We start from the raw sequence: 15,975 nt of genomic DNA, 5'->3' as shown, positions 1-15,975 counted from the left end.
AAACATAATAGTTTTAATAACTCATTTCTAATAACTGATTTGTTTTATCTTTGCCATGATGGCAGCGCATAATATTTTACTAGATATTTTTCAAGACACTTCAATACAGATTAAAGTGACATTTAAAGGCTTAACTGGTTTAAAAAAATAGCTTAAAGGGGCTAATAATTTTGACCACAAAATGGTGTTAAAATAATTATAAACATTAATTTTTAAAACCTTGACTTTTCCAAACCGCAGTAAACCTTGAAACTAGTTATCATTCAATCCCTACTGCAACGTAATGTTCATTTATTTGATGTTTAATATGCAACATTTTCTAAATTAATTGTATTTAAAACAAGCTAAATAATATATGCTATAGTACATAAATTTCTCATAAGTTTCTATAAAGATATTTTCATTTTGAGGGCTATGATGATATAAGGTGTAATAATTAATCACAGGCATGAGTAATTTAATGATGATGCTGAAATAAGAGAAGTAAATAGTTAAAACACCACACATTAAATGACTTTTTGCTTGTTCAAACTACTTATTTAAAATGAGTTGAAACAACACAATTCCTAAGGGTTTCTGGGACAATTTAATTGTTTTATGTTTAATTCACTTAAATTAATGACACTGGTTAACTTAATTTATTTGTGTTTGGACAACAAGAAGGAATTGTGTGGAACCCTGCTTTAGTGTTGATGAACGGAAGGCGTGGTTAACCCAGTTCTACAACGTTGAATGCTCGGCTGGCCTTACTCATTGTTTAATGTCCGAGTAACTTCGATGTTGCCTAATTAATATTGACGACCAAGCATTTTTATTGGATAACGTCAGAGCCTAATTCATATTCATTAGCGAACTCGCCGCCATTCAAAAGGTTACCAAGCATCTTCAGCGCGACAACGTTAATATTCATGAAAATGGGCGTGTCAAACGGACGGTTGCGTCCTAATCTTGAACAATCCGTGAGTTTAGCAGTGGAACAGCGGCTACTCTACAGACATGCGTCAGGGTGTAAACACTGCACGGTCTGTTCGATTACCAGCAAACCTGCTATAAATGGATATTTAAGCAGAAGATTTTTTTGTGCACATTAAACGGGAACCATGAGCACCGTGTTGTGCTGTGTTTTGGTGTTATTAATCTCAGTGGCTCTTTGCATGGACTTTGAAGAGAGACCCAGCAGCTCCTGGAGGAGTGAACAAACCATGTTTCTAAAGAGTCACAAATCACGAAATCTGCTCAGTTTGAGAGATTTACAGCAACCGGACCATGGCAAGATGAAAAGAAGTGAAGAATCCGCACAAAATCAATGTGAATCATTGCACGGCTATCAATCTACATTACAAAACGACACTCACACGGTAGGTCGAAACATTTCTTTCTCGTTATACCCACGATATTATTTAAAGGTAAATTTTGTATGATATATTTTAGGGGTAAAAGTTAAACTTTGTAAATTTTCTGGTGAAAACTTATTAGTTTAATTATTAGTTTTTATTTTGTGATATTATGTTTCTGTCCTTTTTTGATTATAGCTAACAACAATGCAAGTGCAATAGGCTGCAGTTTTAATATTATTTTATGAGTAACGTTAGTATCATGTATTACTACCAAGATTTACAGAAGACACCGACTAACATGCGTATGTAAAAGTATGTAAAAAGTTATTTGTTTAAAAAAGTTATGTCATATTAAAATAAACAATTTTAATGGACAGTTCAGCCCCAAACTACTACTACTACACACACACACACACACACACACACACACACATATATATATATATATATATATATATATATATACATATATATATATATATATATATATATATATATATATATATATATATATATATATATATATAAATATATATATATATATATATATATATATATATTTATATATATATATATTTAAATATATATATATATATATATATATATATATATATATATATATATATATATATTTATATATATATATATATATATATTTAAATATATATATATATATATATATATATATATATATATATATATATATATATATATATATATATATATATATATATATATATATATTAGGGCTGCACGATATTGGAAAAAACTGGCATTGCGATATTTTGTTTTCTTGCAATATATTGTTGTATGAATATAATTTCACAAGATGACTATTTTGAAAAAAAAAACTCACAATTTTACATTGATTGTAGGGGAGTGCATCTGCATAAAATATGCAAAATTATACAAAACTACACAAAGTAATATAATTTAAAGCACAGGTGAAAACAATAGAACAAAGTAAACAACACTTTATGGTTGTTGGTGGAGTCTAACAGTATAGAGATATAGAAATTGAATAATCAAATGTAAAATAACAATGTCTTCTTTTAATAAATATATAATTTATATATTTGTCTTCAATGTTATGTAATTTCTATACTTTTTCTTTTATTTATAAACATATAAGCCCAAATCAATTGAATCTAATCGAATTGTTAAAGCACGTTATAATGTCTTGTGTCCAAATAGTTTAACCTGAGATCTCTTGAGATCCACTGATGTGACTATTTCAGATTCACTCATTGCGATATCGATGCTGAAATGATATATAGTGCAGCCCTAATATATATCCATAGTTTTTCTTGTTCTGTTTTGACTTGATATCTCTCTTGTTTTGTAAGTTTCTTAAGTCAAGCTTCATAAAAAGTATACTTTCTTTCCATCTTTCTTCAAAAAGTTGAATTTTTATACTTCTTTGGAAGTTCTTTCTACTTTCTGAGAACCATAATTCACAAAAATTAGATCATACACTGGCCTCAACTCTGAGATTACCTAATAATACACCGACATCACCTTTCTCAGCGAGTACATGTTATTTTTCCAGTTGTTTTCCAAACGCCACAGAACATTGGCACTCCAGCCATTTATGACTCCAATGGAATTTAAACATTTTCCAATTTTATAGTGGTCTTTGCATACAAAACTCCAATACAAAACAATGTGTGCACCGTTTTCCAGCTGTTTTACATCACATTATACCACGGTAGACTGTAGATTTTTTTTTGTTTGATGTTCCTTTAAGGCATTCCACAGATTTCATCTTTATGCCAAAAGAACAAATGCATTTATCCTCATGATGTGTCTGTGTTCAGTTTCTCCTCCATTAATGTGGAGACGCCACACTGTCAGGTGATTCTGCTTAACCAGATCCAGTCAGACTCATTCATTACTGTGGCCCATGACTGATTACCAGCCCTTAAGAAGTCAGTAAACACACAGCCTCTCTCCATGTCTCTCTTATCTAACTCTCGCCCTCAAGCACATCAATTACATTTTACCAGCATTCGCCATGACCTCTCGCTGTGTGCAGGGATTATCGGTAAGCGATAAGCCACATGTATGCCAATCTATATCTGTCATATCAGTCCTGTTCAATGAAAAGCATCCCCTATTTATCCTAATACACCACACACACACGCACTGACATTTAAGGGAATCGGTCATGAGTTTAAACTTAGTGCTGATTGAGAAAGACTGTTGTTGTTGTTAAGAAAGCGAGCAGAGCCAGTTCTTTTATGGCCAGTGTTTTTGGCTCTCATCCTCCTACATTCCGTCCAGCATAAGTGACTGCCGAAGTGAAATGCTTCCTCCAAGAAAGACATGTTTCTGAAACAGGAAAAGACTTTGGGGCTTGACAGCAGTGGGAAAAGTATTTGAAGGCTGCGTCTTAAAAACATTGCCTTGTTGAATTTGCTTCTAGGGGCTTTCTAACACCTGTTTGGATCTTCTGCTAGCATGTAGTGTGTACTGTAAATTTTACACACACAGTTCTAGTGCAATGATGGTTGATTGTTGCTTGTTATTCATGGTGGTTTTCAGTTTCTTTATGCTTTCGGATTGTATTAGTGACTTTGGTGACAACTTTTGAATGTTGAAAAGTTCAACAATGTTGATTTTATTGACATTTTTAGGGTTTAGAAATCATATATCAGCTGGGTTTTGCATTATGTAAATTTTGGTCCAAAAAAGATAATGACCTTGAAGAATTTTTTCTGTTAGTTATTTTTAAGTATATTATTTTTAACATACACTCACCGTCAACTTCATTAGGTACACCTTACTAGTACCAGGTTGGACCCCCTTTTGCCTTAAGAGCTGCCTTAATCCATCGTGACATAGATTCAACAAGTTACTGGAAATATTCTTCTGTGATTTTGGCCCATATTGACATGATGGCATCACGCAGTTGCACACCCATGATGCGAATTTCCAGTTCCACCACATCCCAAAACTGCTCTATTGGATTGAATTCTGGTAACTGTAGAGGCCATTTGAGGTACAGTGAACTTATTGTAATTTTTAAGAAACCAGTCTGAGATGATTCATGCTTTATGACATGGCGTGTTATCCTGCTGGAAGTAGCCATCAGAAGATGGGTACACAGTGGTCATAAAGGGATGGACATGGTCAGCAATCCGCTTGTTAAGTGGTGACACATGTAATACTGTTTCCGGGTCCAAGCCGCCATTCATTTGAGTGGAGAAATCATTCGTTTATGATCACGTTTTATTCATATCACACATTAAAGTTAATCTTATATAAAGTCATAGTGTACACAACAATCTCTGGGCTTGCTGCATAACAAATACCAAAAATGTAACAATTTATAAATAAATGAATCACTTTCTGGCCATCGGATATTAGGCATGAACATATATATTGCGATCGTGATTTTCGAAAGACTTAAATCGCTTTGTAAACGTTTATTATTACCATTTCATGAGTTTCCCCATTCAGTTGAATAGAGCGCTTGGACCCAGAAGCCGCTTCGCGTGACGTCACACTTAACAAGCGGATAGGCATGGGCTGATATAAGTTTCTGACGGTATGATAATCTTGGATAAAAATATCACGGTATTGTGATTATTGCTGTAAAGTAATTACTTTTTAAGTGTCTTAGTAAAAAACAACAACTTTTTTCCCTATTTAATGCAATATATTACATTTTAGGCAACATTTATAATATTTGGAACAGTAAACATGTCAAGCTACAAAATTCAAATAAACCATTGACTTCTACTATCTTCATTAGCTTCAAAAACACAGATTTCCTTACAACACATGAAAAAACACTTAAAAAAGCTACATATACCTTAGAAACGGTATAGCAAAACATTATGCGGTTTTAATACCTTGATTTTTCCAAAACTGCAGTATACCTTGAAATCGGTTATTGTCCCATGCCTAGTCAGTAACAATACTCCGGTAGGCTGTGGCATTGACACAATGCTCAATTGGAACTAATGGGCCCAGGGTGTGCCAAGAAAAATCCCCTACACCCCATTACACCACCACCAGCCTGACCCTACCCTCTAAATGTCACAGCATTAATTGAGACTCATCAGACCAGGCAATGTTTCTCCAATCTTCTCTTGTCCGATTTTGGTGAACCTGTGTGAATTGTTGCCTCAGTTTCCTGTTCTTAGCTGATAGGAGGGCACTCGGTGTGGTCTTCTGCTGCTGTAGCCCATCTTCCTCAAGGTTTGACGTGTTGTGGGTTTAGAGATGCTCTTCTGCATCCCTCGGTTGTAACGTGTGGTTATTTGAGTTACTGTTGCCTTTCTATCAGCTCGAACGAGTCTATCTGTGAAACAAATACACTAAACAATACTGGGTGATGCAGCATGACTTATTTTTGGCCAACAATTTGGTGAATCTCTAATATCAACACAAATATATATTTCTGTTGTTGGATATTTCTGCTGTGTGATTGTCACTTAGGATCAATGTCGAGTAAAAATGTCCAGAGTTTATCATCTTTGATTCGATATGATATCGTTATCGACCCAGCTCTAGAACAAACCACTGTTGTCTATACGGTTCTCAAAGTGGGGGTCGGGGAACAATGATAGGAAGTCGCTTGGTGATTTCCAAAAGTCAAATAAACTTTTAATAAACTATAAGAATTTCCATATTTTATCCCTAACCCGCGGAAGATAAAAATAGTAGTTAACATTAACATTACAAAAGCAACAACATGCAAATAAAAATCCATCAACCTTTTAATTTATTTTCATAGGATTGGTGTGTTTCACGGCAATAGCGTCAGCTGCAGCAGATTGATTTTATAGCACCAGGTTAAAATTTCTGACACCTTTATGGCAATCAAATACATTAAAATACATACAGGCCACTACTAAATATTGAGGATGATCATGGTGGTGGTCTCCAAGAAGAAACCAGTAATAGACTTGTGCTGAATACATTTTGCCCACCAGTCTCATTAAGAAAGGTTAATATTGAATTAAACGAATTAACAATATCAGCTTGGAGGACTGCATCTATACATCTCTGCAATGACTCAAATAACATTTCAATTAAGTCACCTGGAATTGCATAGAAAGCGTTCTTACAGGACTCCCAGAGTTCGTCAAGACTCTTTGGATTCATCTTCAATGCCTCCTCCTCCATCTTGCCCCAGACATGCTCAATAATGTTCATGTCTGGTGACTGGGTTGGCCACTCCTGGAGCACCTTGACCTTCTTTGCTTTCAGGAACTTTGATGTGGAGGCGGAAGTATGAGAAGGAGCGCTATCCTGCTAAAGAATTTGCCCTCTTCTGTGGTTTATAATGTAATGGCCAGCCCAAATTTCTTGATATCTCAGGCTGTTAATGTTACCATCCACTCTCTCCATCTCTCGCACGCCCTTATACCGAATGTAACCCCCAACCATGACTTTTCCTTCACCAAACTTGACTGGTTTTTGTGAGTATCTTGGGTCCATGCAAATTCCAATAGGTCTTCTGCAGTATTGTGATGATTGGGAATTTGGGATGCAGTTCAACAGATCTAAAAATCTACCTTCTGCCACTTTTTCCAATTGATCAACTAGAAATCAAGTTATTATTTGTTGCTCTTACACCTGGGATTGACGACAAGATTTTTGTCAGGTAGTCTATAAGGACTCACCTAATTGACCTAGTTAAGCCCTTACATTTCTCTTTAAACTGAATACTAGTAAAATCATTGAAAATCACTTGGGAAGTAATTGAAAATCTATGAAAATTTCACAGCAAGGTTAATAATTTTGCATTCAACTTTATATCCCTTTTATTGAGCTTAGTACTTATTAGTGTTTCATAAATCTACTGACTTCCTATGTCTAATAATGTCCATCGAAATATCAACACTGACCATTCACCCAGCCAGTTAAAAATAATTGATAGACTAAATTATGAATAAAATGTAATTAATAATTAGCTATTAGAATAATTAGCTGTCAGTGAGCCATTGTGGCAGTTATTAGGATGCTTTCTAATACTCCAGCTGTGTTTCAGTCCGAAATGTACAAACAAAGCGACCATGATGTTGCGCAGAAAATCTGTGGTCGTTTGATGTGAAAACTGGCTGATCGTCTTTTGCTTAATGGAATTTATGATCAGCCAGAGCAATTAGAAACTTTAATAATTAAGTCTTTATAATTACTGCTCGTAGATTCTTCAGATGAAGCCGGCATGAGCTTATGACTGCGCATGTTTGGATAGCTTTGAGTGTTTAGGGATGCACTTTTTAAGACTACAGCCGCTCTGGATGTTTAAATCCAAGTTGTGCCAGTGGGGAGTTATTTATGCGAGTCCAAGAAAAACACAAACACGGCTCCATCTAACGAAACGCTGACCTCTTACCCATTTCAGTTAGAAAAACACACTTTAAGTTCTTGATTCCAGGATATTTTTGTGCATGTTTTCGGTTCACATGGTAGCATTTACCCACCTGTCTAAATAGCTCCTCTATTTGAGACGTGTCTCTTATTAAACCCAAATTCTCACTTTTTTTTTCACCGTAGAGATGAAGTCAGGTTTGTTGTTGGTCTTCAGACTGTGAAGCCATTTGGGTTGAGTCTAAAGCTTCTCTTGGCCAGACCTTTGGTTCAAAAGACTGTTTACAAGTTCAACACGGAGGAGAGATGTCCAGGGTTTTTGTCCCTCTACTGTTTAAAAAATAAGGTCCAAAGTAAAGTTGTTGTGAAAGGTTTCTTCTAGGACTTTTCTGAGAACAGTTCCTAGAAGAGCAATACATGTGTGACTAACATTTCAGTAATTTACAGAACCATTTTCCACTCTACAGAACCTATTTGTGGAATGTAAAGGTCAATCATGGATGCCAATAAGAAGCCTTTATTTTTAAAGTGGTCATGAACTGAGAAATCAATGTTTCTTTGCCCTTTTGACAAATAAGAGGTCATTATACTATAAAAACATCCTGTAAGTTTCAGAGCTCAAATCTTTCCCTTTAGTCTGAAAACAGCTTGTATTGAAGCCAGTCTGCCAAAACGATGTAAATGTTAGGGCTGGGCGATATGGGCAATAAATCATATCTCGATAGTTTTAAGAGGAATGACGGTATTCGATATATATCTGGTATTTTCCTATAAATGGATGATGGTCAGAATGTGATGAATTTTTGTATGTTTTATTGATACCTGTGATGCAGCAAGTCCACTCTTGTGTACACCATGATTTTAAAAATCACTTTAACGTGTGATATGACTAAAAGGTAGGGGTGTCAAAATTAATTGTTTCTTCGGTGCACCGCGATGCAGACGCGGACAATTCGGTATCGATTCAGTAATAACCATAACCGGTTATTATGTAGTGACGTCATTTATCTCCTATGTCGCGAGGGAGGTGAGCGCCGTTATTTACAACACTCAGCCAACTCAGGGCCGGCCCGTGGCATAGGCAACATAGGCAAATGCTAAGGGTGCTGTATATCCAGGGGGGCGCCCTGAAATGAGCGCGCTTCAGTTGGTTTTGTTTTCGATTTTCCTGACACACTTTCAGTTATAGACGGCAATAACTCAAAAAACGCTTACCCTAAAAAGATCTAAAGTGTGTTTCCTACAGAAAGACAAAGCTGGTTATGTTTCACAGCTGTCTTTCTTTTTTGCGCTCGACATTACGAGCACTGCTCCGTTTAAGCCCTCGCAGTCTGCGTTTACTTTAGCCAGCAGAGCTCGCGCTAAGAGGAGCTCTCTGTAAGGGACCGTCGGAAAAGTGCTTATTTTTTTCGTTTTTTTCGTTTTTCTGCTCCGCTCAGCGCGAGCTCTCCCTGTTGCAAGGGCTTAAGTGTGTTTGTTTGTGTGTGTTTGTTTGTTTGATGCTGTCTGTTTGTGAATGTTTGTGAATGAGAGACAGTGTGTTGCTGTGTGTCTGTGTGTTTATACAGACAGCATGTTATACACCCCCCCCCCCCAAATATAACACTATGGAAAGCATCGTCAATGCACCGTGATGCACCGAGATATCGAATTGAACCGAATCGATGGCATGATAATCGTAACTGAACCGAACTGTGAGACCAGTATAGGTTCACACCTCTACTAAAAGGGTTCATAAACTAATCATTTCCATAGTGGCTTGGACCTAGAAACAGTATTCCACACCTCACGACTTAACAAGCAGATTGGATTTGAGTGTGAGTAACTGTTTGTAATGCAGTACAATATTAATCACTGTTGCTTTTCTGTTATTACAGATTGATATATACGAAGTATTTAAGTGTTTTTTAACTAAATCACAGCAGCTTCCATCTATAAAGGATGTAGGCTGTCAAACAAAGATGTGGAAGTTAACATCGGTGAACGCACAGCTGTCTTTAACTCTTTAAACTGTTTAAGTATGCAAAACTATCAGCCAATCACAGCAGTCTGCGTTTACTTTGGATTCTACAATACACCACACCAATTCAAAGAGTCAAAACAGGACAGAAAATAGAGTATTTCTTTAAAATCACAATGTTTTTTGATCTTAACATTATAAGTAAACCTCAGAGAAGTATGATTGTCCCAGTTTTTGGGATGTCAGTTAAGTGGCACAAATGACATACCAAGTAGGGTTGTGCTGATAGACTATGCCATTGTCCATTGCCAATGGCAGACAAACTTCACAATACTGAGCAGGCATAGTGATCCATCGCATGGCCCCACATTTATATATATAACTTATTATTTGCATGTCATCTTAATAGCAATAACGGTCTTTTTATGAGCTGTTTTAAATGTTACATATAGCTGTCGCTTGCATAGCTGACAGCATCGTGAGGATTAAATGAAGAATTATACAGCACCTCTCACACTTAAAATGTGTAGATTCAGTGGCAAACACTGTTACCTGCTAACCCCGTTCCTCACACTTTACAGTAAATGGCTTTAGTTATTTTCATAGCGGACTTGAAGCCACTGGAAGTCTTTTATCCACTCTTGGAAAAGTGTATGGTGGATAAACATTCAGCACTTGATCACTAATAAGTTGTGCCATTATTAGTAACTTTAGGTTAACTTTAGTTATTTTCATTCTCTCATCTTCAGTGCTTCACATTTCCGCAGTTGTATCTCCTGTCATCTGAAGCCAGAAGGCATTCACTGAATGATTGACAGCTGATACTAACCAATCCATTCGCGTTCAGTTCTAGAGCATTGGAAGAACCAATAAGAAGAGCACAAAGGCGGGGCAAGCATTGCTGGCTTTTTTTTTTTTTACCTCAGCAAGTTCACATAACAACTGTTTAATCTGTTCTTGAGTGCTGCGTTTGGCATTTTTACCGTAGGTGCAAAGATGCATTCTGCATAAACGTCTCCTAAACCTGCACACGCCGTGAGGATTTTGACATGAAAACAGTGAAAATGTGTGCACTCGCCTAAATGCAAGCAAATACATTTTTAAGTCGCATAGATAAAATTTCGGGTGCAAATGCGACCAAAACGGTCGAGCCCAAGCATCTTCGCTTTGTTATTACTTCCTCATAATAATAATAAAATAAGGAAGTTATAATCATTCACAATACAAATTACAGTGAACAGAACTCCAAACAAACTCTTGTCTCTTTCACCAGCTGTGGGAAAAGCCATTATAATGATGCCACAGATCACTGCCTATTCATGCCAGACCTGCGGATAAAAAGTGATTGACAGGTGCTCATTTGTTTGTAACTTTATTTATGGTTTTGTTATGGGTAAAGCAAAGATCATGTGGGTCAGGTAGTGAAAAACGGTAGGCTACAATTAATTAATTTGTTATGGATTAATTGATATTTAACAACAACAACCACCCCCGCCTACGACGACGATGCCATCGTCCATCGCAATTTTTCACATTAGACATCGTACAATAGTCTACATCGCCCAACCCTAATACCAAGCATTTTGACATCAAAAGTGTTGAGTTTGTAATTTTTCCTACACATTTTCACTGGTATATATACAGATACACCTTTGTCTTAAAAATGTCTGTGTGGCGTATGATTCTGCTGGAGGTTTTCGAGGAGGATATCTAAGTCTTAGCAGAGCAGACAGGGTTTAATATTCTCCGGCTCTCTTCTCCCTGCAGGATGGATTTTTGCTCCAAATATACTCACTGAGCCATCGGTTGATTGTATCAGTGAACTTTGTGAAAGCAGACCATAGCAATCCACTGCTGACCTGTGGCCAGTCTCTAAGCCTTGTAATGGATTGAGTCTGATTCTGACCACACAATTGAGCAGGATTGTGGAACAAAATTGCAGCACTGCCTAAGGCCAAACACAAACTCAGATACACACAAACACTGATGCAAATACTTGGCCAGTTCATCGCAAATGCGCAGTGCATACAGGACATGCATTCTTGGTTCACCATGGCAGATAATTCTGATATACCCGAAGGAAGTGACTACATTTAGCTCTGTGGTTCTTAATTTTGGTTGGGTTTTTAGATCCCTAATAATTCTGACTGACTTTCTTTTTTTTTTTTTCTTGACTTATATTTTTTATTGTGATTTATAATAAAAGTTTTACACAGAATTTCTGTACATAAATACATGTATACATATTAAACTAATTTATTTACTAATTTCTTTTGTCTTTGCCATGATGACAGTAGATAATATTTCACTAGTTTTAAAATTTCTAGTATTCATCTTAAAGTAAAGTTTAACTAGGTTAATCAGGCAAATCATTGGACAACAGTGTTTTTATGAAAATTATGCAAAATATATGTTCATATACATTTTTATAATTATAGATTTTGGAATAAATTAAAACATATTAAATATTCAGCTATACATATATACAATAACTTGAAATATTTTATTATGAAATGACATATTTATTTTATATCTACAATTATTAATGTATATGAGTAATAAGAATTAGCGTTATATAATAATACATACATTCAGTCATTTTGCAGATGCTTTTGCCCAAAGCAAAGAACTTTTGGGGAGTATTTTGTTGCAATATGAAGTAATTGTAAGAAAGTGTCTGGTGCAAGTGTCAGAGAGATTTTTAACAGGTGCTTTGTCATACCCACTCACCTGTGTTTGGCGGACTCAGAAATATACAGTATTTTGAGATTGTCATGTGGTCGGGTCCTGTTTTTTTGTTCCTATAATAATAATAACAACAGCAGCATGCAACAGCACGCATGCTGTATACAGAATTAAAATTGATTCTACACATGTATATTTGCTTTCTAAATCATTTTTGGTTTGTTTAGAATTAGTAAAGCTTCATCGTCACAATGTCCCCTCATTGCTCTTTAATCCTCTGTTTAAGAGCACTTGTTGGCATGCTGCTGGCCATTTTTGGCAGGCTGGCTTTTGTTGGCCAGGACCGGGATGTCAGTGTGTTTCTTTCCTTCTGGTTTAAATATGGCAAGGAATGAAGTGGCGGCCATTATTCAGAAACACAGGGAGTTTGTGCAGGTGTTTCAGACCAGCACTTCTTGCTCTTCTGGAAACACATGAACTATTCAGGCTCTGTTTTGAGGAACCGAGCATCAGAACCATGTTGGCCGAGGTTGGTTGCATGAAAACTTCTGTTCACACTTTGGATTGTGAGAGTGCAAATTTTCATTGGGACTAGATGTCGGGGAGTTTCAAAAATGGTGTAGTTCTTTTGCTTTACTGGATGTTAGGGTTGTCTGGAATTTGGTACCAATCGGTACTGAAATTTTAAAAACGTCCATTTCCCGCATTTGAGCGCTACTGAGCATGTTCTTAAACAGCGCTGATTTGCCATTGTGCTCAACAGAAATGACTGTGTTTGGCCGTGAAGGTCATCAGTTCACCAAACTCACCGCTGTTTACTGAGTGTAACCACAGATACAGGGACACTGGAGAGTTTCAAGGTCATGTTAAGCGAACATACTGCAGATCAGCTGATGAATTGCAGCTTTAAAATGCTCCAGTGTGCAACAGCGCTTAAATGTTAAGTAGGGGGCGGGGATTTCTATTTTAGCATCATTTCCTGGTAGCAAACTAAATGTAAAAGGGGAGTGGTTAAGATTATTTTGGTTGAAGTGTCAAACTGATGTCATCACTGAAGGACCACCACTCCAAACACAGAAACTAAAAGTCAGAATTCGATTGAAGATTACCAAAACAAACATTTAAATTATTCACCCAATGAATACTCTGAGTAAAATGTACTCTGTTCAGAGAGTATTTGGTCCCTCTTTAAATAAGGGTAAACAAGTTGGTGAAAAGTAAAATCCTCTGCTGAGATTTTGAGAGATTGAATGTATTATATTTTAGCTGACTGAAGTCATTTCTAGTTTTGTGTTTCTCTTCTGTGTTTCTGCTTATTAACAGCAGTTATTCATCATCAGTGCTCAATCATCACCTAATTAATCCTTTCATTCATTCATTCATTCAGTCATTCAATTTCTTGTCAGCTTAAGGCTGATTTATACTTCTGCGTCAAACATCGGCGTATGCTACGGCGCTGACGCATAGCCCTTTGCCGTGGCGGTCGGCGTCGCTGACGTGCACCTCTCAAAAAATTTAACTACACATCGCAACGACGCGTAGCGTAAGCTTTGTGATTGGTCGGCTTGGTAGTGCTGATGAGTCTGGGCGGGACCGAGAGCCGCGTGAATGGTGCGAGCCTGATGGAGCGATTGTTTACAAGTGTGGAGTCCCTTGAAGGAGCTCTGGATGGAAAGTTTTGTTTTGTGTTTACCTCATAGTTAAAGTTGTTGCACATCCGCCGGTTCCTGCCTCAAAATGAGCGAGTTTGAGCCACTTGTACATCCAGGAAGTGTTCAGGAAAAACAAAACAACAGCAAAGAAACTCGACACAGAGGAACATTTACACCTCACTGCCAACTAGCGTTTCGGAAGTGTTAATGCAGACCAACAGAGACAGCGCGCAGAAGTAATAATGCACAGCTACGCACGTTGTATGCGCCGTGGGTTACGCCGATCACTTGACGCAGAAGTATAAACCAGGTTTTAGTTCCTTTATTAATCCGGGGTCGCCACAGTGGATTGAACCTCTAACTTATCCAGCAAGTTTTTATACAGCGGATGCCCTTCCAGCCACAATCCATCTCTGAGAAACATCCACACACACATTCACACACACACTCATACACTACGGACAATTTAGCCTACCCAATTCACCTGTACCGGATGTCTTTGGACTGTGTGTGTTTGTGTGTATATATATATATATATATATATATATATATATATATATATATATATATATATATATATATATATATATATATATATATATATATATATACATATATATACATTGTCTCATTAACTTGAGTAACTTTAACTTCATCTTTAGAGGGACCAAATACTATCTAAACTACTATCTAAACTAAGTAAATTTTACTCAGATGATTTTGCTGTGTAATAATCTGCGTTGGCAATATAAACATTGTAAATGTTGATTTGAAATGGACTTTAAGGCTAGACTTTAAGGCTGGTAAACAGGGTCAAAAATAACAAGTGGTTATCGGCATACTCCCCCAGGTGATTAATCGATTTTAAGAAATGTATACAATTTGTATTGTATAACTGTTTTTTAAAATATATTTACTTTAAATATGCAAATGAGTCATTATTTAATCAACATGCTCTCATTTGCATACATTGCTTCCACATAACAAAATCGGCTTCAAATTTTCTATTTATTTTTTATTTTTTTAAATATTAGATTAAATATTAAGTTTAGTGTAATAATAAATCTCAACACTAGATATTTAATATTAGATGATTAAATCTATTTTTGTCACTCTATCATTCAGAAATATGATCAAATTTTAATCAACTAAAATATAAAAACTAAAATAGTATAATATGTATAAGCAAATAAATGTTATATAAATATGCATATCATGTTTGAACATATTTCTCCATAAAAGCCTTCAGAATGTAGTAATATAGCAGAGTAAAACTGTGATGTTTGGTGTATTTGTGAGATTTATGGTTTTTATCAGGTGACAAAAAAGCTAATTTTGAGTAAAACAACCTTTACAAATATAAATTATTATTGAATTTTAGACAGAAAAATTGATCAAATGTGACAAAAGGAACACTTAAAGGTTTAGTTGTTACTACATTAACAAACAAACAAAAAAAAACAAACACTTTATGGAAAGCCAAAAATTGGCAGGTGCATAAAAAAGCTGTGTTTTCGCATGCAGTGTTTTGCCTTAAATGGAAAAATGTGCAGAAATTATAAGGCGATATCATCACTGGGCTGGAGTGAGAAATGGGGTATTTTGTGACACAGTCATTGATCCCCAGAGGTTTGGGTGGAATTACAGAAATGCAGGAGAATGTGGCCTGTAGAAGGGAGTAAGTTGGAGGCCTCCTTAGACAAACATGACCATATGGACTGTAGAATAGCACATCAGAAACTCAACATGAGTCCGGAACGAATGGGGTGTCACCCCTCCATATCAGAAGTGTTTTTTTTTTGTTTATTTCAGTTCAGGTTAGTGGAATATATTTGTTGCAACATATAAATTCACAACACAGGCAGCATTAAAACATCATTGAAAATATTTTTTTTTTCATTCATTCATTTATTTTCCTTCAGCTTAGTCCCTTGTTTATCAGGGGTCGCCACAGTGGAATAAACTGCCAACTATTCTGGCATATAGGTTTTACACAGCAGATGCCTCTCCTGCT

The 15,975-nt window shown here is 36.1% G+C and overlaps 1 protein-coding gene across 3 annotated transcripts in view; it reads left to right on the top strand.

The window, feature by feature from the left end:
• The first annotated feature begins 967 nt into the window (after positions 1-967).
• sort1a (sortilin 1a) overlaps positions 968-15,975 on the top strand; it is a 57,386-nt gene continuing 42,378 nt past the window's right edge. For all 3 annotated transcript variants that reach the window (NM_213230.2, NM_001442037.1, XM_087272103.1), the window contains 1 exon segment: positions 968-1,358. In NM_213230.2, the coding sequence (NP_998395.2) occupies positions 1,101-1,358 (258 nt within the window). In that variant the 5' untranslated portion in view covers positions 968-1,100.

The sequence above is a fragment of the Danio rerio genome, chromosome 11 (genome assembly GCF_052040795.2).
Source record: "Danio rerio strain M-AB ecotype USA chromosome 11, GRCz13ab, whole genome shotgun sequence".
Taxonomy (NCBI): Eukaryota; Metazoa; Chordata; class Actinopteri; order Cypriniformes; family Danionidae; genus Danio; species Danio rerio.
The sequence above is the reverse complement of the archived record's forward strand: the minus strand, read 5'-3'. Positions and strand labels throughout refer to the sequence as shown.